This window comes from Scomber japonicus, chromosome 1 (genome assembly GCF_027409825.1).
Source record: "Scomber japonicus isolate fScoJap1 chromosome 1, fScoJap1.pri, whole genome shotgun sequence".
Classification (NCBI taxonomy): Eukaryota; Metazoa; Chordata; class Actinopteri; order Scombriformes; family Scombridae; genus Scomber; species Scomber japonicus.
Window position 1 is genome coordinate 26,827,102 of NC_070578.1, and position 23,326 is coordinate 26,850,427.

Genomic DNA, 23,326 nt, shown 5'->3' on the forward strand with positions numbered 1-23,326 from the left:
GCGACTTTATTCAGCTTGAGTCATGTTAGATTTGTGGGACTGAAGTGGAGTTCAGGACAATTAAAGACGGGGAAGATAGGAGAGACTGTCAGCAAGAGGGATACTTTAACTGACTGATCACTAGGGCTGGGACAAATAATCGATATATTCTGATGCAGTCTCCAGTCATATGTTATTGTTACACTGGCACTAATTTCATACTTTCTCATGCTTCACTGAGGCATGGGAAGGTATTTCCTTTCTGTTGCAGACATTTTTGAAATATTCCTTGGAGCACCACATTCAGTGTCACATATCCATACATTAAGCAGAAGGCTTTTAGCAATGCACTGAATAAATACACTTTTGTTTCATTCTCAGTTTGTTTAATAGTCTAGAAAAGACTGTTTTGTAATGTTTCACAAAATATTATCATAGTATTATTTCATGAGTTGTCAAGTGATGTCACATAATGTATAGTCTTTGGTCTTCTCTACTTAAAATCCTTCCAGAAAAAGAGATCATTATTGCCCAATTAGGATTTACATCACCTCATTTCAAACAACAGCTTACTCATTTGTGTGACTCTTACAGTAGCTGTGAAAAACGGTGTTAAAAAGGAAAAATCAACATATACAGTTGTTAATTCAAGTGACTCACAGTATGAGACCATTCCACAAAAAAAACCCTGCTACAAGGCTTCATTTAACGTGTGCTGTGGTCTGGACTGTAACTGGACTTTATACCACTTAGATACCAAACAATGCGAGATGATGCATTCTACATCTCAACATTTTCTGGTAATGAGTGATGTAACTCTACAGATGAATACATGCTATAGTTTCGTGGTCAGGAATCAGTATATTTTCAGTAAAGCTAGGGAAACAAAACGTATATTTCTTTTACTTCTTTTATTATTTTTGAAAACAGTAAAACACTAAACACTGGCTCATGGTCCACAAGTCAAAATGTAAAAAACAGATCTTACAGCTTTACTGTAAGATCTCCAGCCCAAACTAGCAGAACTGAGGGGACTATAATCTGTGTGGTTCAGATGAATAACCCAACAGGCAAGGTGTGAATGCTCCCTTAGTGGCAATTCTCTGCACAAAAATGGAGTCTTCAGCTTTTTTATTTATAAGGTCAAGTTATAAGTTTATCTTGACGTTTGCTGAGCATGCATGCTCGATTTCAGCCTTGTGTCATACTGTATATACAGTTGCACTTGTTCACACCTGGGAGATGCCAGTTTAACTACTATTTTGTACCGTCTTCTACAGTGCAGCTCACAGGGCCACATTAGAATTATATAAGAACACACACAATTGTGTTTGAATGGTGCTGATGTTATAGAATTGCAGCCAGTATTGGACTATTTCACAAACCATTTTTCTTCTACAGAGCTCATATTTCATTTTAGTTTGTTATACTTTAGTAAACATACTTCAAAAATAATTTGCTGGAAGTATTGGTGCACAAGTTACACTTTTTACCTGTTTTACAATATGCTGTTTTGCGAGACAATTTTCAAAAGAAATATGGAGTAAAGATGCAAGTTCATTTTTTGGTGGAAGACAAAGTAATTAGATAAAAGTGTAGTGGCAGCATTCTTTTTCCACACATCAACTTCTTTCTCCTTTACCACAAGGCACACATTGTAAAATCCTATTAATTACATATTATTGGTATATATATTATGCCTACATAGTGCTGGGCGGTATGACCAAAAATATATATCACGGTTTCACGGTATATGACAGTATTTTTTTTTCATGCATAATCAGGTGTTCACAACATCTTCTACTGGTTGAGAGAGGAACTACTAATCTACTGAAGTAGATTGACTTTAGATGGACTATTTTACTGTAATGATGAGTGAATATTGTAGAATTCCACACTAGTAGTAATATCATAGCTGCCAACACTCCCACGGCCCTCCGTTTTTGTCTTTTCTCCCGGGAATCTCCCATAATTAACAGTCAAAACTTTGTTTGTTAATGACAATAAGAATAGCACAATAACAAAGGTTTTATTTTGAAAGCTTAGACCGGAAGCCACAGCAGCTCCGTTAGTTTGACAGAAGCTGAAACACATGCAAACTGTTTTTAACTGTATCTAGAAGTGCACATTTTCCAGCCTGCGTCAGACAATGCCGAGTTTACTGAGTATTAAAGTACTAAAAAAACAGGATGTGTTGCGTGAACTATCATCATCTTAACCCGCTCGGCAGGCACACATCTTCTGCTGTTTGTTGAGCGGTAGGAAGCGTAACACTGAAAAGGGTACCGTCTAAAACAGTATTACGCAGCGCAGCGTTTCCGAACGTTGTGTAATGAAATACACCGGTATTTTGGTACATTAAAAATTCATATCATAATGAAAATATACACCGGTATTCGGTGTGAACCGGTATACCGCCCAGTACTATGCCTACAGTACAAAAACAGTATCTAAACAATTCTACGTTACCTTAATAACTAAACCCTGCTTCAAGATATCTTATTTCAAAGTCTCCTTTATGCTTAAGTACTGTCCAGAATAATTATCAGTTTCCATCAGTATTAATAAACACTCGATGTGGTTGAAATATTTGTGGTCTCTATTTACTGGCATCAGTTGCACTTCCTTACTCGTGAGAAATTCTTCTGGACTGCCCCCCTTCTAGATTATTTGGAAGATAGTGGAAGATATTTAGCAGGCAGTAGACTGTGATGGCTTTAAGTTCACTTAAGCCCATTGATTGATTGGTCTGCTATCTCCAGGAAGATGTATAGGACCAGCTAATTAAATTTGATCACTTACAATTACTCCTCAGCCACTAGGTAATCAATGCAGTCTAATTATTGTCTGGTGTCTCCACCCCTTTTGTTCTTGCTTCCTTTATCATCCTCTCATGTTGCCATTTTACTCTCCTTTTCCTCCTTTATTTCTCACTTTTGCTGCATCTCCTTCACCAGGATATTTTCCTTCCTCTAACCTTAAGTTTTATCCTTACACACTCTTTCCATTTGGCCGTTGCTGAGCTATTTTGACAGTTTTCCAAGAGGAATAAACTACAGTTCCTTTGGTAACATTACACACACACATATATAGAGATACAGTTTATAAATTAATAACTGCAGTCCTGGTGATTCATTTATGAAACTGTGTGGAGGATTCACGTCAAAAGTATGCATATGAAGAACTAAACACAGAAAGTGCTTACACACAACGTGTGCATGGATGTCTTATGCTGGTTGCCTTTATAAATCACATGCCATTTGAAATGTGGTGCACCTGTGAAAGCTTCATGTCCCATCCTAGTAATGCCCATAGTTGCATAAATAGGGAAAAGCTCATACAGACAGCATAAAGACAATCATAGCAAATGTCGATTGAAAAGCTAAAAAAATAAAATAAAATTCACACAGCCTAAAATCGAAGTGGGGAAGCTGGGGCAATAAAAAAGATGTTTGGTGGACACATTGTGGGCATTTCAAATACATAAGGCGTTAGAGTGGCAGGATGTGGCGGACATTGTGAGTTGCCCAACAAAAGTGGAAGTGTTTGTGCCACGCGCAGGGAAAAAGGGGAAACTGGAGCTCAACTCCCTTTGATTTGGAACTGCCAGGAATTATCGAGGAAACCCTCCTGAGTGGAGTAAGTGATGGAGGCGGAGGGGGACACATATTACCCAGGTATGTAATTTGTATTCCCTCGTTTAAAAAAAGAGAAAACCTAATGGATTCAGGTTGTTTTTACACATTTATTCACACAAATAATTGAGATTTTATTTACAAAAACAATTAAGTAATTTTTCCCTCCTTTAGACGTTGTTGCTTCCAGTGGAGTCAGTGCTGCTGCAGCTGAGCAGCTGTGTGCACCCAGCATCTCCGCTACACGTTGTATATTTCAACCCTCCAGCAGCGGCCTTGTCCTCACAGATGCAGTCCTACATATGCCAAGGGACACAATCAGCTCCATCAACAAGGTTGCCAAGGAGTTAAAGGAAATAAAAAATGTGTTATGTGTTATGTGACATGCGCTGTACAATGAAACAATTAATAAATAGCACTTTTTGTTTACAGATCTCCTGTCTGTTTTTTGTTTTTTTCAAGCAACACATCACATCCACACGCTGGTTCAAAGCAGCAGTGTTTGCTTCAAATGCTTGGGGATAGGGGTCGTGATCGGGGCTAACACGATCATCAACATCAGGGGGTAAAGTCACATTCCTTGCTGTGCCACATTATGTAGCACAGCACAACCTCTCACAATTTGGCACACCTTTTCAGGCTTGTATGAAAGTTTTCTGCCTGTGGCATTGAGGCAACGCCATCTGCCTTTCAAAAGCCCAATGGTGCGCTCCACAAGAGTGCATGCCTCGCTGTGGCACACATTGTAGTTCCTCTCCTCTCCAAACTCAAGTCTGCACCCAACACTGCTGTTTCCTAATATGAATTAGTCATTGGGTGACCCAGGCAATTATTATTTTTGGGAAACTGGACATTGCTGCAGAATGTGCTTTATTTATTTGCCTGTTGACCCAGCATGTAAGGAAAATTTATGTTCAAACGTTACAAACCTATTATACCTCCTTACATATCTGGCGTAACATGGCTAAAAGTTGGCAAAGATACATCCCTGACCTGTCAGCCAATTTCGTCAGAAAAGTGTTGGTTGCCAGAAATCCTTTTGATGTTACGACTTGAAGTTGGTCTGCCATGGCTTGGTTTCTGTGGGTGCTATAACACAGAGATCCAATAGAACAGCTCGAGGAAAATGGAACCAGCTCATAAGCTATTCATCATTATTGGCCAGTAAATCTTGCTGGTCTCTGAAAATTCTCTCTACTTGTCTTCCATTTGCCACATCTTCCAACAGTGTCATATCATCCATTTGTGCGTCATTAAGCATTGTGATTGCATGCCTTCTTATACCCACCCATTTGATTGTATTTGAAAAACTATTCAACTGCATAGCACCTTCAGATATGGGAATTATCCTTATTGTAAATGACTATTGTAAAGGACCATTATCTCATTGACAGTTATGTGCAATGAACATGTGATAATAGCAATAACTTTATTTGTATAGCACCTCTCAAAACAAATGCACGCTGCTTTACAATGAACACAAAACACATTTAAAACACAGATAAATCAAACTTAAAGCCTGGAAAATAAACATAAAACGCAATATAGCCTATGATAACAATATATGAAATATATGCAATTTTTTTATTTGTGATTCAGGCATCAATTTTAATGTAATTTGCCCTACGGTTCACTTTATTATTTATAAGAATAGATTTCATAACGTGCAAATGTGATTTACTAATTACAGAGCATATTTTTTGTGTGCACTCCAGGGATTATCATTCAAATAGGTGTTTGTTCATTGTAAGAATGACCTTGATCCCTTTTTGTAAATGAACTCATCATATATGATATGTGCATGGTTATATTTCAATTTATTTTATACAATGGTATAAATTTTATGTGTCTCATGTTTATCGTTGCAGATTCTCATTTCTCCAGAAAAAATCACAAACTTTGCTTTACTGACAAGGTTATGGCAGAGTCACTCTCAGAACCCATTGTCTATCAATCTGGCAACAATTTAGCCTCTGGGGGAAATATTTTGAGGGTTCTGGTGTAGCCAGTGGATATCTTGATTCAGGATAAATCTTCCTCTGACGATATCTGATAGGTTCCAAGATTGCATTTCAACCTATACATTCTGCCTCTTTTGCTCTCCACACAGACTGTTTACTAGCATGCAACTAAAGCCTGCTCAAACGTGATTGGTCAATACTATTCAGACTAAAATTGTCCTGTTACCTACATATATCTGCATTAGTAGGCCTAAACTGGACTTGAACACAATTTTAACCTTAACCATAAGTCCTTAAAAGTAGTGAGCACCGGTAAAACTGTCCTCCCGACACAGAAATGCCCTCATACAGCTGGTTTTCAACTGAAAGTTGTTCTCCTAAAGATAGAAAGACATGTGCTAAGACACACACACACACAGAGTGAGCACTATGTGTTTTTGGAAGACAGTAAAGGACAAATGCATGTATCATACCTTGTGGGTTAGATCGAAGGAGGGGGTGTACTCTCGTTCCTGTGAATAAAAGAGAGCTGTCCAATGATGTGTGAAAGAGAAGCTGCAATTTGTCCTCGTTCATCACCCATACCGTAGATATCAAACACACATAGACACACACCCATACAGCTACACGTAGGCCCTACAGAAATAAACATTGCCCCAAAATGCACCAACAAGACCTGAGAGTAGAATAGCACTCCAATATGCTCGTCCCATTTGTCTCAATCGGCCTGCTGTCTGCTCGGGCAGTCTTACGGCCTCAGTGGGAATACGGAATAGAGTGCAGCTTTTTACACTTACTCAGCCTCACTGTACTCAGTATCACTCTGACCTTTGTGGCCTTGCTGCATGGACTAGATACAACACATCATTCAGTACAATTCAAAAACACGCCAAAGCCAAAGTAACCTGTGCTGATATCCACACAAAGTACAGTGACCCAGGACTGCTGGATTTATCTTGTATTCTACAGATTTAGTGCTTCTCCGAACCTTTAAGTTCAAAGAATCAACTAAGGTCGGTTCAGTGCAGCTTAATTCGTTTCAGTTCTGTTCAGTTCAAGAAGTCCCACAAGGAGAAATTAAAAGGCAAGTAATGCAAGCATGCAACATGAAATACTCAACGATACTATCATGCTTCATGAATCTATAAACTGTATACTATGGTGTCTAATAATAATAAAATTACTGGACATCTAGATGGTATATACTATTCCTCCCTCAAATTATCCTGTTTTCATTGTGAGCTTGCACTGACTAAGTACAAAGCAGCCCATGCTGGCTGTTATCGATCCATTAATTGGAAAGTGGCCCATTGTAGTGAAAGGGCTGGACAGTATAGACAGACAGGAAGAGATGGAGGCTTAAGATCAGCCAGGACTCTAATCGGCAGGAAAGAGGTTTCTATGAAGTGGCGTAATGTGCTTTTTATTGGCTTATAGAAGGAGTAGGTAGTGGAGGGATGGAGAGCAGGTGCTACTTTATATGTGACATGCATTTATTTTCGACATTCAGTAGGCATATAATAGACTATTGTTACCTAAGTTTATGTCACCAATGGTAAACTGTACGTCAGGTGACAGAATATCAACATGTCTAGTGTATTATAACAAAGGAAAATTGTTTTGCATACAAGAATATCATTTAGATATGTGTTCTATGCACACACACACAGGTGTGAAAAGTACATTCAAACTTACAACAGTCAAGGAAAACCATTTTCCATTAATGTCCTTTCATACTGATCAGATTCAGCACCAACAATGCTGAGTTGATTGAAAAGTATGTTCAAGGATGAGTCCCTGGTCATAAAAGTACAGAAGGGGCACATCAGTATAAAGACTTCCATCTCCCGTATTTTTTTTTGGAAAAACTCAGGCTGTTATCACTTCAATGCCAAATGATTTCAAACATTCATTCTCCTCTTACTTCGTGGTCAGATTCAGGCCTTTGATATATTCTTTGGGTATTTTCTTTTAATCTTGGCGAAGGTTGAGGTGGAATAGAGTGTTTAGGTAGAGATAAAGGTGTTGGCAAAAGCATGGAAGGTCAAAGTACTGAGGTGGCCTGTCTGACCTTCACACACCCTTTTCATACTGAGCCACCGCAGAGAACGGATGACATTGAAATACTCTATCGACTGTGAGTCAAGCTGTGCATGTGAAAAAGCCTGGCACACAGAGACATTACTCACTAAACATGACATTTTACTGCTATCAATTCAAGACAGAGAGTTGTGCACTACATAGGGTAATTGTTTGTGTTACTGTCATGAACACCACTACAATGATATGAAAGCCATTTCTCTTGCAGGCATTTGTTTCCATGCTTCTTAACTCTTCTCTGAGATATTCCTGTAATAATTTGAACAAAATATAAACACATTAGTTTCTTCCTTCCTTTATTCTTCTTGAAGGACAGTGAAGTCTATATATTTTATAGCGTATAAATAGTTGTTTTCATTATTAGTAAGGGTGACAGGTATTTCTGTAAATGCTACGACGCACACTACAATTCCAGTGACCTTTTATCTCAATCGACATGATTAAAAACCCTCATATACCGTTCTTTGATATAATTAACAACAGAGAGAGACAAAATGAGAGAGAAAGTACTTTTCAGAGCCAATGTCATTGATCCAGTCTGTAATGCACTGCTGCATCCCTAACTGAGCATTGAGGGTTTTTTTTTTTTTTTTTTTTTTTTGGGGGGGGGGGGGGGGGTTACAGTTTTTGCAGGATACAGTTTGTACCACTCTTCCATTGTCCTGTATGTGGTCAATCCCTTCAGATCTAATTCTTTGTATGACTGTGTATGTAGGAGTTTGCTTTGAGTGTGTCTGTGTGCATGTTAGGCTGAGTGTATACAAGCATGTATTTTGTGGTTATTATATTGATCCACGAAGCATGAAGCCCCCTGTGTATGATCAGATTGCCCCATATCAAATAAACATCAAATGGTTTAACACATGTACGCCCCAGCTCTTCACAAACATTTTTTTTTCTCTGTGTGAAAATGTGGGGAAAATGTGTTCAGGCTCAGAGTGTCAACAGTTTCTCACAGAGATGTTGTTACAGGAACTGGCAAATTGCATTTTAATTTCTGCACAAATGGTGTTTCCATTTAGAAAGTAGATGGTAAGCTGACACCGACACTGCAAAGTTTTCTATGCTCGTCAAGCACTATTGTCCTAGCAGTTATTGATTATATGATGCCAGATATGATGTTAAGCTGTAGTTTACTCTTAAATGGCTAATTAGCCTGCTTTATGTGGTAAATGAAATGCTCAAACCTGTATGATACAGAACTCACATAACAATTATGTTGTATGCCCTTACTCTGTTCTCCACCTGATTTTTTCTGCATAATTAATCATATGTCACCAGGAGATCTTGTTTCTCAGCAGGACTTGTTTCTGCAAAGCACAGTACATACTTTTTTCTCTCTCTCTCCTCCACAGACTGACAATTTCCCCAACGAGCCTAATTATATGGGTAGCAGACAACAGTTTGTTCAAAGGTAAGAGTTGGGATCTATAACCATCACTACATCTCAGACCTTTGTTTTATTTTCTCCAATAGTCCAAAGACAGTCCTATTTGTAACAACAGGAGCTACACTGACAATTAATTGTGAGTCACGGAAATGTTGTTTGTTTACAATTAATAGGTTTAAAAGTGGTAATTAACAGCATATTACATAAAATACAATCACATACAGCAATCACATACAAAGTCCTCACATTTTTTAGTCTCATCTCTCCATTCTCCATTAGCAGATTGTAGCTGTTAGTGCAGTATTTTTAGGAGCATTTTATTACATCATAAAACCTATTATTATAATTTTCTTGTTTTATTTAAGCATTCAAAAGTACTCATCAATGTTTCATTCTGTCTTTAAACTTCTACTCAGGCTAAAAGAAAAAAAAAAAGCTTTGACAAATTCCCAGTCAGCCAGACTGTGCTAATGCTCTTTCTTTTTTTTTCTTTGTTTATTTGTCTAGTAGTTCGACATTCAAAGACCCAGAGCGAGCAAGCCTCAGAGACAGTGGTCATGGTGACAGTGACCAGGCTGACAGTGACCAGGACACCAACAAAGGTTCCTGCTGTGATATGTCTGCAAAGGAAGCCCTCAAGTTAAAGGCTACAGGCGTTAAACCACCACCTTTGGAGCAAGGTGAGTCCTTATTGGTAAATTTGGCTGCGTGAGAAATGAAACATTCCAGGCGAGCTAAACATACTTGAACAAAAGTCCGCTCTCTGTGCCGCAGTTATTTGTATTAACAATCAAGCTTCTGACTTGCCTGAGCGCTCACAATCGGAACTTATACGTGGCTACTTTATTCTCCTCTACTTTGTTCTCTGCACTTTTCTCATTTAATGTGTGTGTGGTGTGTGTACATCTGTGTGTGTATTTGAGGGTGTAAGTGAGTGTGCATCCTATACACTTCCTCAGTTTATCAAAGCAGACAAGCCCATTATGTTTTTATAAGCCCAACTACTTCAGCCTCTCCATTTAGTCCCCTTTCCCTGAGCACCCGTCTCTGAAACTTTGATAATGGAACATGGAAAATGACTTAGTGAGCGGCAGGCGATGTAGCCTCGTAGTATGGTGATTAAATATGAATAATTATTCTAAGCACTGTGGGTCGGGCAGATTACACATGACATGTGTAGAACAATAACTCTGCTGATATAAGTTGTTGCAGTCCTTCTCACCCTAGCCACCTTGCATGATTAGTACAGGGTCAGGGGAGGCAAGAAAGCCAGGATTTTACATAGGTATAGATAGAAGTAATGGCACAGGAGGTACTGTATGGTAAATGATCATTGTAGCTTCAACCAGTCATGTCCCTCAGTGAAGGCCACCTGCTTGGCAAAACAGATATTCCCACAGAAATGTACTAAAGTCTCTACATCATGAAGTATGTATCTTACTGACTGGATCCAGAAGTACAGTGGTGTATACTGAACATGGATTCTCTGTAATGGCGCTATCAATCTAAGGAACAGAAGGGCTGTTTTACTCCTTGTGGAAGGACAATGACAATTTGTGCAACACTCTGTTCTGCAATATGCATGTCTGACTAGATAGCATTTTTTTCCTTTTCACTGGTTTTTAGAATGAAAAAAGCCACACACGTAGGCAAGAGAAATTGGCCAATTAAAAAGCTCCATATGTTTCTCATTTTGAAAATGTTCCCATTTAATTGTCCATGAGGGAACTGAAAGAATCACATTTATACACAGAGCACACATGACAAAGGGAGCTTAGAGTGTGTTAGGCAGCGCTAGTGTAGTCGGTTAGTAAAATCTGTCCCCATACAGTGTTGTTGGTGGATGTGTGCTGCTACTGCTTGCTAGTGTAAACCACAGTCTGTCTGTCCAACTGTCTCTGTGTTGTCTTCAATTAGTATCCTTTTGATGGTCGGTCTTGAACAAGAGATTGTTACACTCATAAATCAACAGACACACACACTCACCAGCCCTTTAGCACAGAAAATTTCGTTGAGGCCGTAACCTGCCTTTGCCTGCTTCTTACTCATCGCTGCCCTCCCATTTATTCTCACCCTCTACTGTGTTTTCACCCCCGCGACTTTCGTTCCACTTCTCCTCTTCTCCTTGTTTGGGGAAATCGATTGATGTGAGATTAGACAGTTAACTGGCTGCAGCTGGCTGTGTTTAGCCAATAACATGAGGGCTTAGCTTAGCTGTGGGGGAGGGCAGGGGCAAGAGGCCAAGGCATGGTGCAAGAGCAGTGATGAAGAGAGGGGTAGTGAACATGTATCTGACAGTGTTCCAGTGCATCTTTATTAAGACACCAGTTGAATGCTGTGAAATGATGCTTTACTTTGAGTTAATATTAACAAAAGAAAACAATTTTATAGTGTGATCTACTTTATAACTACGATGTTCCAAAGGCCTACCTTTATGTTTTATGTCCTCCTGCTGTTTAAGATGAATTGCAAGATGTCACCTTGCGCCTTGTTTTTTCACGCAGACCCACTCATGTACAGGTAATATATTATAATAATTTCATGGCTAATTAATGAGGCATAATAAAAAAATGACTAAAGGAAACTGTGTAGCATGAACTATCAAAAGGAATATGATGTAATGTGCTGTATATTCAGATATCACCATCACTGTGGTTTTACATTAAACTCCCTGTGTGCACATATATCCAAGCACACAGGTATGTCTGTTATCGGATGGGAAAAAAGGAAGAGAGCTCGTCATTGGTCACTGTCCCTGGGGTCATTATCGTGCATGCTTATTTTCCTCACATCTCAGCACTTAACATCTACTTCATAGGTCTCTCCCTACCCCCCCCCCTCCTTTTCTCCTTCATCCCATCTTAAGTCCTCTGTTCCTCTCCAAGCATAGCCCTCCCAATTACTCTCGTGTAGCTCTCTCTGCTTGCCTGCCAGGACACTGCGGCCTCATTCACTGGCTCAGTATAAACAGAACTACAAGTGCAAAAAGCATGTAGTTCAAGTCCCAATCAATCCCCAGCCCTGTTTCAGTTCTTAGCCTTCATTTAGTCAGGTTGTAGCCTTGAGTGAGAGTCTTTTTTTGTTTTCCGATTTCTCCATCCTTGATAGGCAATGGTTGAACAAACATAAAACTCCCTATTTCCATGGTTTTAATTCATCGTCTTTTGTTATGTTCAGTATAGTTTTCTTCCAGACAACATAATCTGGACATCTCCACACCAGGGACCAGTCTCAAATTGATTAATTAGCCTTGTAAAATTTGTAGCAATGTATTAATTAAGCTTAAGTATATCAAATGCATTTTTTGCCAATTTTAATCGGCGATTAATTGATGCTCCAACACGCCTGCAGCAGACGTTGATATGGGCTTGTCTGGCTCCGGCAGAGTGGCTGGCAGTGCATTGCTCGCCTCTGTGGAGATGACTGCCATAGTCGCTATCACGAACAGACAGGCAGCAGTGGTGTAGGGAGATGTTACCCACTGATAGGGCTGTTAGAGGAAATGGAGAGAGAGGCATGATGGAAGAGGAGGATGAGGAGCGTTGACAGACAGATACTGTTTGACTGTACCAGCTGACCTATCCTAATTAGGTGCGATTGGAGTGTGATAATCAAACTGCCTCCCGCCCTATTTTAAAGGGAGATATGAGCATGGGGGTACTACAAAGACAGTGTGGATACAGTGAGGGGAGACAGCATGAGATGTGTTCCTATGACAGCGCAGTAGAAGGCGATGAAATTGACTTTTCCATGTTATTTGTGGCAGGGTGATAGAAATCCCCACCCCCACATCATCCCTCAGCTTGTGAATAGCTTAAATAAGGGAAATGTCATGCTTTGTCAATTGCTCTCACAAAAGCAGACGCTTGGCACATATACACTCAATGTTGTGAAGGCGCACACAGACATATTGTATAAACTGTACACAAATAAATGATGATGTTGGCACTATATTGTTATATACTTCTACCTAATATTTATGTGATACAAGCTTTCTCTGTTGGTGGTAGTAATTTATAATGCTGAGGATAGCAGTGAGATCTTTGAATTTGGATGCATGCATGTTTACATCACATGATTTTAAATAGATGTTCCTAATGCACATTATTTATATCTATATTATCAGGCTAAGGGGGATATCTTACAAAGACTAAGAGCCTACAGCCATGCTAGCAGCTCTGTGAGGCTGTACTTTGCCACAGCAGTGCTTTGACCTATGCATAATGCTAGCATCATTACGCAAATATGTTCACAATGACAGCGCTAGCATGTTGATGTTCAGAGCTTATTACGTTTACCATGCTCACCATTTTAGCTTAGCATGTTAGCATGCTATCATTTTCTCATTAGCAATAGGCTGCATGAAGTTCAGCTGAGGCTGATAAGAGTGTCATTAGTTTTGCAAAAATGTAATCATAACCCAATTGAAAACTGAAATTTTGATAACGGTATCAGATGACATTCAGTGGATCAAAGTTATTACAAGTCTTCTTGCGGGGACCAGGAATGACTGTATCAAATGTCACATTAGTTACTTATTGAGCTATTTCAATAAATTTATTTTGAAAATTGACCACATGCTCAATGCTGTTCCTGTGTCTGACTGCCTGTGCAGCTCCATATGCTCTGTGCAACCGCAGCCTGATGCAGCTTCCATAAAAAATAGACAAGGTACATACAGTGCGTTTAGCAGAATGGACAGCCGCTTCCAGGCCACTTCTGAAACATGCTGTGCAGTGCATCTAGTGGGATCACAAGCATTGATTAGAGTGGCTGGCGGCTATGTCGCAGCAGGAGAACGGCCCAATACCACCCAAAAGATCATCAGCTGCTTCAAGCTTTCACACCCTCTGTAGAGCAGCAAGTAGCCTACATTGAAAGACCCACCACACCCTGGACATCATCTGTTTGACCTTTGGTAGATGCTCAAATCATGACAAGCAGACTTCAGAACAGCTTGAACCCCACAGCCATATGAGAATTGAACACTGACAAACACTGATGCTGACTGACTTGGACCTTTGGGACTACAATACTTACAGTCACGTGTATGGTACAATTGCACAGATGTCTTTATTCCACCTATTAATTCCTAACTGCACTACTTGTACACAGAGCCACTTCAATTTAAGAAATGTGCAATATCCTGAAATGCAATATCTCAGCTGCTAATAATATTTATTTTTTTATCATATTGTTTCATATGTTATTGCTCCTCCCTGGCCCTGTGCATAGCAGAGCAGTTCACTGATTGCTGGTTCATACAAAGTTTATTAATATTAAAGGTATCACGTGTCTAAATTGCACCAAATTCAACACTGTACTCCCTTTGTTCCTCAGCAAATGCACCCGCCAAGTATGGAGTTGATCAGCTGAACGGTTCAAGAGATACGCAAAGGACAAACATACAGACAGACAGAGATTCCTTGCTTTATACATAGAGATTTAGCTAGTTTGATCTCTTTTCTATTTATAATTATGATTTGTGTGTGAATGCTCAGAATTGCTACTCAGTTTCATAGTTTTGTTTCTATTATTATTCTAAAACAATCACCATAATATGTATTTTAAAACGATTTTGTGTAATGGGTTTTTGAGTCTCAATTGTGTTTCAGAAAAGAAAGAAGAGTTTATGACCTTAAATTTAATAATCTCTAAAATCCTGATAAAATTAAGTCGGTGTATGTTTTTTCTGTTGAATAATAGGTCTTCTCTACCAATTCACACAGAGACCAAACAAACTAAATATTCAGACTTTAATCCACTTTAAATATTCACCCATCTTCCCCTGTGGCAGTCTTAATCTTAAGACTCTACATTACTGTACTTTTGCAAAGTGTCTCAAGCCCCCTCACTCTGTCTTTCCTTTTTCCTTTTATTTGCAGCAATTAATTTTGAATAATGAGTGAACCTTTGATAAAAAATGCAATGCAATTCCAAGATTAATTGACTAGTCAGATCAGATGCCCTTTTTACACTTGTAGCCATGGCAACCTCTATCCTGCTCACTCTGGCCTTCAATAAACCTTTATCTGACTGATAGAAAAGGGCATTCCATTCAATATCATTCATATTTCATGGACAGATAAATGCAGACAGGTTTTTCATGGGGTGGGTAGATGTGTATTACATCTCTAATTTGAATTCTTCTTTAATTTGTATTCAAAATTATGAATTGAATATTGACAGGTTTGTATTTTTGTTACAAATAGTGCACTCATGTACAATTAAAATGGTGGTTGCAATTTTTAATAAATATATTGTATATGTAAATATTTATATTTACATATACAATATACATATAAGTTTTTAGTATGACATATCAAGTGTTTTTATTATGGCAGACCAATCATAGCTGTTTGTGCGAGTCATCGGACAGAGAGGATTTGTAAATGTGAAATATGCACCCACCTGTCCATATTTTAATTTTAGTCAATTAAATATTTTGTGATATTTTTGTCACTTTGAAATACTGTACATATCCAGTTTTTTTTTTAGCAACTGAAAAGGGATATTGTTAAAAACTGCTGACGATGGCTTATCGCAGTCTAAGGTATGAATTTATACAGTCATTGTTACAGGGGTTCCCTTTTAGAGGTAAACTGTTATATATAAAGTGAAATTTTTAGTTGAATCAAGAACAAAAGAGAGAAAAAGAAACATCCAGGTTAAACAGAGCAGAACTGAAGGCCAAAAACAAATGAACAAAGCAACACAAAGTCTTGCTGATGACAGGCTGCTTGAAGACACACTTCTTCTGAAACACTTCCAGTGGGCATTGGATCCAAAGAGGAGATGCCTCACTGAGCCATAGAACAGCCACAATGTGTCCCATGTACAGTACAAGGAAAATTACATTTAGACAAAAGAAAACGGTTATTGCCCCTTTTAGGGTTTTTAAAAACTGGATCATTGACACTACAAGACAAAAATGTTATCATTAATAGGCTCTCATCATAGCGTGACTGGACTTCTCATTCAGTATATTAGATTTTTATAATATATGATATTCACACCTTTCCTGCCCTTTGGCTATGTGATCAATTCAATTCAATTGTATTCATATAGAGATAAAGAGGTTTTATTGCAGTACTGTGTAAATAAGTGTAAATGTATACATAAACAACAAAGTCAGCACAAAAATTCTCATCGATTTACACAAAAAAAACAACTAATATTTTATTCCAATAATCAGCACACAAGACATTTTTCAAAGCTAAAATTTCAACCTCTATTTTTTTTCTTATACCTCACAAGTTGGTGCAATAAAGCTTCTGTGAAACCTCTAATAGGATTTAGAGAGGGCATTGTTAATGTGTTATTCTTCACATGATGTTAAATAATTGTTCCGCAGGTTAATGGACAAACATCTGTTGAGAGCGAAGCTTCAATTGAGTGCATTGTAATTAGTCAGTTTGCAAACATTACTTTAAACAGGTAGCATATGGGGGAGTCATCGTTTCATGTGATGCTATCACATCTGTCTGTTTAAACATGATTAATTGAGGCTATCAGAGTGTGTTTACACCCATTGTTCCAGTACAGACATGCATGTACGTCATTCCAGTCAACCAGTCTCTCATCGCAGTATGAACAAGACTCAATGTGTTACAGAGGCCCTCTTAGCCTTCCATCTCACTGGCTACTTACTTGCTCTTTTCATCAGCAATCATGTATTTTAAGGTTAGGGTACATTTTAGTTTCCTTTTATGAAGTATCTGTCATGTTTTAATCTCAGACTACCTTGAAAAATCTATCCAAAAGTTTGTAGCATGGCTTAGAAAAACAAGCAACATCTGAAAACAGCAGCCGGATGCTCATGTTTCTTCTCACTGTTTGTGCGAGTCATCGGACAGAGAGGATTTGTCTCTTAGCCTTTCATCTTTTGCTGCTCCTCATCTTCTCAGCTCTCTATGGCCTGTCCCTGGCTGGGCTGATAGTCTGATTCATGGCAACATCACCAGCTACTTTCCTGGTGGGGAAAATGAGAACCATCAGCAATCTGGACTTCTCCTGAATGCATCACTCAAAGTCAAATAAGATTTCTGTGTGTGTGTGTGTGTGTGTGTGTGTGTGTGTGTGTGTGTGTGTGTGTGTGTGTGTGTGTGTGGGTGCGTGTGTGTGCGTGTGTGTGTGTGTGTGTGTTTCTGCCCATACACATGTGCCAGATCATGTGTTCACCCCATTCTTAGAGGATATGGCGGTATCGCACAGCAGTGAGGCGATTTGCGGCTAAGCTCACGGAATCCTGTGGAAAGCCTAAAATCTTGTGGGGTGAAGGGAGGGGAAATATCACAGTCTTAGGATTTCTTCTCTCTCATTATGGAAGATTTAAAGGGATTAGTCTATTTTCTTTAATACACGAAGTTTTATTAAATTCCATTGTTATGATTGTGGTTCATGAAGGGTAATGTCCATTCTTGTGTCCTTCCTCTTGTGCTGAGTGTGTGTTATATTGGGCTGGGCAGGCTGTGGGGTGTGATATCCACCCCTAAACCTCAGCCCGCCTGCATGGCGGCTCACCCCCTGATCCTCATTCAGCCATTGAAGCCTATCTCAAGCACTGTGGCACCACAGTGTAGGAGAGGATTGATGAATATCTCAGACTCTTACCACTTGGGCTATAAATCTCTGACATTATCCCTTCACCCTGGTAGCTGCAGTGAATAATTATGGCATGTTTATGGAAGCAATGAGTAAAAATATGTCTTATTTCACTCTAAGCACCATTACAACCTCTCATCATAGCGTGATTGGACTTCTCATCTAGAAAAATGGTGTTAAACCCCATTGAGAGTGCTTTTCTTTGCACCTTCCAGTAAAGGCTGCTGCCCCTAAATGCTCACGACTGCCCAATCCTCTCTCCTCACACTGCTCTGTAATGAGAACATTACAGAGTATTAATCCATGTGTGTGCTCACTCATATTAGACATTGAAAAAACACACAAAACCATTAACTGCTGTGGAAATGTTATTCAAGGCCCATTAAAAAACGTAGTACTGAGTATGAGGATTAGTTCAGTGTCATGGCGATTTAACGTTAATCACTCTTCAACCATGTTGTTAAAGTTTCATCCACTGCCAAGTACTTTGTGAAAACATTATTATTTTAATAAATTTAGTTATTTTTCAGCTTCATTCAGTGCCTTCTGTCATAGTTTTGTCATAAGTCTGCAGATGAATTTGAGTGTTTATTTTAATGCATCATTTGTGTGTAATAGAGCTCAGACAGTGAGGCTAGGCGGTTTGATTAGTTTGCATAGTTCATGTTTACAGTTTATACATGAACACAGACTTGCTTGCTGTAAACACACTAGTAACCTACATCATCCAGAGTGTATGTTTTCACACCGGTGAGTTAACTGCAAAGAAAAGGAAAAAAAAAAAACCTGCCAGACTTGTTCTACCACATACATATTAGACATATTCCCTTTAAGCAGCAACACAAAAGAAAATCGAATGAATTTATCAGCACCATCATCGCGACAGACATGTTTCTGCTCTCAGTCGTTCCCATTGTAATCACATGAACAACAACCTTGTAGATGCTATAAATGAAATTAATTAACATTGTGTAGCTGGGCCCCATGGCAGTGCAGCCTAGATTTTTTTTCAGGCTTTAACCTCTTACTGAAAAGCTTAGTTCAATATGTGATTACAGCACACACAATTACGATGTTATCACAACTTTTGATACTGTGATATTTAAAGATAGAAACTCTGGTGCAGAAAGAGTAAAGATGTTGCTGTACAGTTTTCAGGATGAGCTCTTGCTGAAAACAACAAACACGCTGAACAGTGAATCAAAATCAGTGCCTTGCAGCCTTGTGCATGTGTGTGTGTGTCAGTTAGTTACACAGACTGACTGAGAGAAATAACTCCTGTGAGCAATTCAAGACTGATTTGTTAAGAGCTGAGTGGATGTGTTATAGAGCATACTGCTGCTGCACATTTATATTGTCCTTGTGTGTGTGTTTTTCTTGCTACATTAAGGAAACTGTTGTGAAATATCCTTGCTGCTGGCTGCAAAAATACCTTTCTTTTACTTCCAGCTTTCTATGGGTTAAATGTAAGAGCACTTACAACACAAGTTAGTTTGTTGTCAAAGCACCTCTCTAAGAGTATGTGTGACAGAGCAGCAGAAGAGCTGTTCCAGTGTCTGCTCTCAGTGGGTGAAACATGTTGTCCAGCACAGCAGTAGGGAGGATACTATGGAGCAGATTATAATGATACAGAACGTCGTCACTTCCTGGACCAGAGCCACTCCATGGCCATCTGTCCTCTGTCCATAGACAGCCTGGCATTTGTGTGTGTGTGCATCTGTGTGTATGTGTGTGAGTTTCGGGTGTAATTTGAAACATTAACCACACTGTTTTACATATGCTTTGATAGCTTTTTTCCCCTCTCCCCATCATGTACTGTACATTTCTTTCAGCTCTCGCTGATTTATACTTGAAAGCATTATTAGAAATGTAATAATTGTTTAAGCAGTTTATCAAGTAAAATATGATGCATCCACTGCTTGTTTGCAAAAATTTCAAAGATTACACAAAAACTAAAAACTACTTGATTTACTCCACTTCAGGTAATTATATAGCTGAATGAATAGATAATAAGTTAGGATGTGTAAAACATTACTGGATTGCACAATTCTCCATTTACTCAGAATTGACTCATTTCTGACTCATTATTGGTGCTGAAAAATGAATAGATTCATTGTGGAAAAAAAGAAAAGGTTGCAGTCTTACTGACCTTGGTTCATTCATTTGTGTTTCTTTATTTGAATTTAAGACCACAACAAACTAGTCTTCCAAATCAGTGACAGTGATAAGTAAAATGTTCATGTTAAAACCCTAACCCTAACTCAATTTAGTGTTTAGTGTTAATGTTCAGAAGTTGAAATAAAGATTAAGGCTCTATCCCTTCATAGGCTGGGTACACACAAGGGTTAACCTACATTTATATCTAACTATAGGATTTTAGATCATGTGCCTACAACATTATACTTCATAATAAAAAGACAGATGGAGAAAGAAGATTTGTACTTTTCTACAGTGATATGTTTGATGTCTCATAACGGGAGGTTAACTCACAGGTGGCACATATCATTCTTACACAACGTCTCTGATCTCCCCATACACTTCATTTAATGAGTCCTTGGTTGGCATAATGTACTTCTCGTAGATTATAGAAGCTGTGTACCATTTCAGTGCAGTATCTACCTGCAAACATTTGCTCTTTGCTCCCCATGTACAACTTAAAAATCCAGGCTGAAAAATGGCACCTGTAAGTGAACTGTTGTTATTATGTTTTTTCATATGGATTTGATGGGACAGCCACAATCTGCTAACTGGCACTTATTTTTCTTAGATTTGAGTTAAAATATCCCATGGATTGACTTACAGTATATTGTGCTCAATTATGCTATATTGAATGCAATAAAAATATTAATTACAAAGACAGATTGCTTGATCAATTCTGTGCTGGCAGTTGCAAAATAGGGAAATTGTTCAGCTCTGATTATGTGAAAATGAAATGCCTGGTAAAATGTCTCTTGACAGTGAATTCAACATAGCTTCCACTGAATCAGTAAGATACAAGTGAAGGGCCCTTTGTCCACGCTGTTTCCTTGGCTGATGTGAATGAATATTTGTGGTGCCCTGGGGCATTGTTTCCCCATGTTGCACTGCATCAGGAACCAGAGAGATAAATGGGCCTGGCCTATCCAAGGCATCAGGACTTCTTCTCTGTTCAACCATAACTAGTAATGTCCTTTCATCCACAGCCTGCAGTGCTATAGATAATGGAGTATTTGAAGAATAGGAAACACTAAAACAAAGAGAGGGTATGTGGTTCATGCAATGACAGTGGATGTGATGATGAGGGATGTCAGAAAAGAAGAAAAACAGGAAATATGAAAGACAATGCACAGCAATGGGGCTAATGTGTATGAAATAAACAAATACATGGATTGTAAGAATGAAAAAGTCAAAAGCGCTGCAAGGAAGGAAGGACAAAAATATAGCAACCAGTTGATAAATGATCAATTGACGATATGGAAGAGCTCATGGGTAGATGGATGAAGAGGGGTGGGACAGCAGGTAGACTCCATGGGAGATGGCTTAAGTAGCATGGTGCCAGGCTCCCTGCTGCCACTGAGCCACCAGTTCAAATTCAAAAGAGAAACCTGTCATCGTAAACACACATCCTGCTAAGACATGCCTGGACCCAGTCACATGTAGACAAACTCACAGGCATACTTGTACACAGTGTGGTGGTATAAACAGATTGTCATTAGACCGACCCCTACAGCTGCATTAAAGATGCGCTTAAGCATTTGCACTATAAATAGTGCTTTGTGTTATAGTATCTGTGCTGGTGTCACTACATGCCATCCGTAGTGAGCTAGCTGTATGAATTCACTGAACATCTCTGTTACACATGTGGAACTTTACCATAGCTTCCTTATACTGATAGAGATTGAGAGAGAGAATATGCGGATATGTGTGTGTCTTAGGGAGTATGTGTGGATGGCGACTGGGAGTGTTTTTCTCCGATAACCTCAGTTTGTTACTTTTTGATCCTGCTAAATTAAGATAAGGGGCTTGGTTAATTAAACTGTCACATGGCAATACCTTGAGGAATTGCGAGGCCAACACAGCTTTAATTGGGTGGCTGCTATTGTCCCTGTGCTGCCTCTCTTCTCTGGGTAGCAGCCCCACAGTTGGGAAAAACACCCTCATGGCTACTGGCAGAGGATGGAGGAGTTGAAGGCATTCTGGAGCATGAACATTTGAATGAAGAGAAGTGGGGCAATGATGGAGTGATCAGGTCTTAAATATGTGAAAAAAATATGTGCTCCCCTCAACCTTAATACAGTTTAAGTCGCTAAATAAATTACATACCTAACACATGCCCGAAACGGCTGAATGACAGGGCATGGAACAAGGTTAGACTTATACAATCAGGAGTTTTAATTGCTGCTTTACTATGCATGAAAGAGAGTTGTGTAAATTTCTGTACATTGCAGTAATCTCTGTGGTGCATTAGTTGCAAGGCAAGTCTCAAAAGCCCCATGGACAATGTCAGCAAGCTTAAGATGCATCTGTAATTACCAGCAGCCAATTAACAGCTGACCTCACCATCCCACCTCAGACCACAACAAAGGTCTATTATGGAGATTTAGATTTAGAAGGTTTGCAGTGTAAACAACTAAGTGATTGATCTTCATACAGTGTTTATGGGTGTTTGCACCTCCTCTTTTGGTTTACACACCCACACACACTCACATACTCATACTTCATTGAAATTCAGACCACAATGAAATACAGTGGGATGTAATGCAGATAGGTACGCTTATCTCTAACAGGATTTGAAAAGAAAACCCCACTCAGTTCATCGACAGATGTGACCTTTCAATTAGTTAGCACCGGGTTCACTTAAGTTTTAAAGGATATGGCTGGTGATTTTGTATATTGTTCTTATTGTCAACAAATCTAATGTGTAGAGTCAAACCAACAATTAACTGATCTACTGAAGAATTGATCTCTTTTGTGTGTATCCAAAGCCTGATACATCTTATTCTTTGCGCTGCAGACTATTAAAAACATGATCCACTGAAAACATTAGATAAAATGTTTTTCACAACAAAGAGTGTGTCATATTAGTTTGTCTAGAAACGTGTACAAAGACTAATAACAAGGATCAGATTTTCAGTCTCTGGAGAGTAGTTTTGTGTAAGGCAGATGCCGTTGTGCATGCATGTTAATGTTGGTGAAGCAATGTAAACAGAGCCACGTTACCCCCTCGCATGTGCAGTGGCATCTGATCTGCATGGAATTACTCTACAGAGACCAAATTTGGTCAAACAAACATGTCCATACTCTTTGGGGTAAAGGAACATGTCACGCAACAGTGTGACTCACCAAGGTAAGATATGTAAGATATATCAGGCTTTGGATACACACACAATACTTGTCAGTTCATTGTTGGTTTGATTCTGTGCATGAGATTTGTTGACAATAAGAAAAGTAGAGAAAATCACCAGCTGTATCCTTCAAACAGAAGTGCAGCATATATTTATAGATATTTTTACATATATAAGGTACCATACAGGATCATATGTCTGCATCCATATCTGATATAGTAAGAAGAAAGTAAGCATTATTGGGTATTAGAGACTTTGCAGTGTTGTTTTTGCTGAAGGAAGAACCCTAGATAGCATATAATGCTCACTATTTCGTGATGTTTTGAAAACAGT

The 23,326-nt window shown here is 38.9% G+C and overlaps 1 protein-coding gene across 1 annotated transcript in view; it reads left to right on the forward strand.

Annotated features, from left to right (window-relative positions):
- pcdh17 (protocadherin 17) overlaps window positions 1-23,326 on the forward strand; it is a 57,886-nt gene that overhangs the window by 18,529 nt on the left and 16,031 nt on the right. Inside the window, exons 2-3 of the mRNA XM_053318069.1 lie at window positions 9,031-9,089; window positions 9,573-9,745. Coding sequence (XP_053174044.1) covers window positions 9,031-9,089; window positions 9,573-9,745 — 232 coding nt within the window. The remainder of the gene's footprint in view (window positions 1-9,030; window positions 9,090-9,572; window positions 9,746-23,326) is intronic.